Here is a 2,946-nt window from a genome sequence, read left to right as displayed (position 1 = left end):
TGGATTACAGATTGTGACCCTCCCCATCCCTTCGCCGCCTCCCCCCCCCTCAAAATGACATCACCTCTGGGTCTCCTTTCCCAAGGTGGAAATCAGCCTCCAGAGCAGCTTGCAGCCTGGCATGAAACTGGAGGTGGCCAACAAGCACAACGTGGACACTTACTGGGTGGCCACCACCATCGCCACGTGTGGCCAGCTGTTGCTGCTGCGCTATTGTGGTTACGGAGATGACCGCCGGGCGGACTTCTGGTGTGACGTGATGACGGCGGACCTCCACCCGGTGGGCTGGTGCACGCAGAACGGGAAAGTGTTGATGCCGCCCGACGGTGAGTCAGAATTAATTTGTCAAGTTTCTAGTCCTGGTGATGAAGAGATTTGGAATTCTGGGTATTGTAGCCAGCCATATCTAGAATCTATTGACTTTTTAAGTTTTTAAAAGTCAGATTTCTCCCTGTTCTATCCAGGCAATATTAAAAGTACATCTTTTCTACCTTATTCCACTCGCTTCCGTCTGTTATTTTGTTTTCTCCCGTTACGTTTCACCAGACTTGCATCTCCCATTTCAAGCATGTGGTTTTACCCTGTAATATCAAAGTGTGGACCAGCCTTAGTTTCCCTTGTGAAATATTCAGCAATCCGTCTGGGCCTTTTTAAAATTCCATTTTTTTTTTACTTTCTTTGAAAAACGCTTCTGATTTCCTAGCAACCTCCAAATAACCTGTGGGCGAAGCAAATAATAGCAAGAAAATGTACAATTGGCTTCAGAAGGCAAGCTAGTGGCCCATAACTATTTCTAAATAATATTTTGAGTGCGTTGAACTGCCGAGTGGAAATTTACGGAAGATTTAATGAATACCAATGTTGTGCTAACACAGGGTTTTTTTCAGCGGCACACAAGTTAGTCATAAAAGAAACAGCTAAGAGGGTTTGTTTACAGGCTTAAATGCAGCTAATTTTATCAACTTCTCTAAGCAACCTTGAGACTTGGCGTGGGGGCCTTTGGGCTGTGTGTGTGTGTGTTGTGTGTGTTGCATTTTGAGCTGAGTCGCTTTCTGTGTTTTCTATGGCCTCTATTAAAGTTACACTACTGAGAGCTGTGTTTGGCTTGTGTAATTTGATGAAAATTGTCTGTTTCTCCTCCATCCCCTGGTGAACAGAGAGAGATTTATTTTGCAATAAATCTGGGTTAAGGAAATCAATTGGATCCTTTTGGAAGAAGCTGAATTCACAGGGCTATTTTGAGACAGCAACTAGGAAGGATATTTACAAGAAAGGAAGGGAGGGAAGGAAGGAAGGAGGGAGGGAGGGAGGGAAGGAAGGAAGGATTAGAGCAGTGGTTCTCAACCTTTTTAATGCCGTGACCCCAACCGGTTGTAAGTCGAGGACTAAACCAGTCATAAGTCGAGGACTAAACCGGTCGTAAGTCGAGGACTACCCAACCGGTCGTAAGTCAAGGACTTTCCCTGCCCGGGAGCGCCGCGCATGCGTGGTTCCGCCCCCTGCGCCAGCTGAGGCGTAGCTGGCAAGCGGCAGAGACGGAGCAGGCCGACCACTAGCTGGCCCAGCCCAAGGGAGGTAAGGCACCCGCCGGAAAAGGAGAAAAAATGGCAGACAAAAAAAATGGCGGACAGCGTTGCTTGGTGACCCCCATGAAATAGTCGATCGACCCCAAATGGGGTCCCGACCCACAGGTTGAGAACCACTGGATTAGAGGGAAGGCAGAGAAGGATAGGGAAGAAGAAAGGAAAGGAGGGAGGGATTAGAGGGAAGGAAGGAAGGAAGGAAGGAAGGAAGGAAGGAAGGAAGGAAGGAAGGAAGGAAGGAAGGACTTGGCATAATACAGTATAAGAGAAACTTGACTTTAGCAGTAGTATACTTGAAAAGGAAGGCTCTGGGTGTCCTGGTACATCATAATTAAATTTAATTTCATTACATCACAATGAAAATTAATCAACACTTCATGAGTCCCCACGATAGTATCGATCAAAATGCAAATGCTATTTGTGAATATAATATCGGGTTCGCAGAATCCAGACTCTGAGAAACCATTGCCCTGAATCTGCTTAGGAAGTGACGGGCCCAAAATCAAGAAGGAACACAGGTTGTGATTCTTCCAAGCTCAATTCTTTACTGTTTCACACCTACGGGCAAACTCTTGCCCCAACTCAAAGGCTCTATTATTCTCTGCATCTACAACAGACAAGTCAAACACAACGCCCCGGGGGCCGGATGTGGCCTGCGAAGTGGTTTCATGTGGCCCGCAAAGCCATCTTGGAGACAATGAGGGAACAGCCCCCGCTGCCTTGGCCCTGGTCCAGGCTGGCCGGGAGCCAATGTACAATTTTGTGGTGGCCATTAATGCTGAAACGCATTCAGTCTTAGCTCCACAAGGCCGTCCGGAAACAGCGAGGAACCGGCCCCTGCCGTGTTGGCCCTGCCCCCTGGGTGCATGCTGGGGAGGTGTCCCCCTTTGTGAGGAATGAAGAAATGGACCATGCCTTGGCGCTTGCCCCGGTCCCACCCCCTTCTGCCAGAGACCCTCAGATCTGTCCCACTCCTGCCCAGGCCCCCACAGGCCCCCTTGACGCGAACGATGTAGAGCTGGCCACGCCCATCCAGTAGGCCACACCCACTCCATCCACACCCACCCAGTAGGCCACACCTACCCTGGCCACACACCCCCGAGGGCAACTGCAATGCTTATGTGGCCCTCCAAGAAATTGAGTTTGACACCCCTGATCTACAACATAATAATAATAATAATAATAATAATAATAATAATAATAATAATAATAATAATAATAATAATAATAATAATAAAAAAGTTGGAAGGGACCTTGGAGGTCATCTAGTCCAACCCCCTGCTCAGGCAGGAAACCCTATACCATTTCGGACAAATGGCTGTCCAGTCTCTTCTTAAAAACTTCCAGTGTTGGAGCATTCACC

General features: G+C 48.0%; 1 protein-coding gene across 1 annotated transcript in view; it reads left to right on the top strand.

The window, feature by feature from the left end:
* Window positions 1-85: 85 nt before the first annotated feature.
* Window positions 86-2,946, top strand: part of LOC107300516 (scm-like with four MBT domains protein 2) — a gene marked incomplete at its 5' end in the record, with an annotated part of 29,629 nt that continues 26,768 nt past the window's right edge. Inside the window, one exon of the mRNA XM_015829838.1 lies at window positions 86-326. Coding sequence (XP_015685324.1) covers window positions 86-326 — 241 coding nt within the window. The remainder of the gene's footprint in view (window positions 327-2,946) is intronic.

This window comes from Protobothrops mucrosquamatus, unplaced genomic scaffold (assembly GCF_001527695.2).
Source record: "Protobothrops mucrosquamatus isolate PMUCROS unplaced genomic scaffold, P.Mucros_1.0 scaffold7304, whole genome shotgun sequence".
Taxonomy (NCBI): Eukaryota; Metazoa; Chordata; class Lepidosauria; order Squamata; family Viperidae; genus Protobothrops; species Protobothrops mucrosquamatus.
Note: the sequence above shows the minus strand (reverse complement) of the source record. Positions and strands in the feature narration are given on the sequence as shown.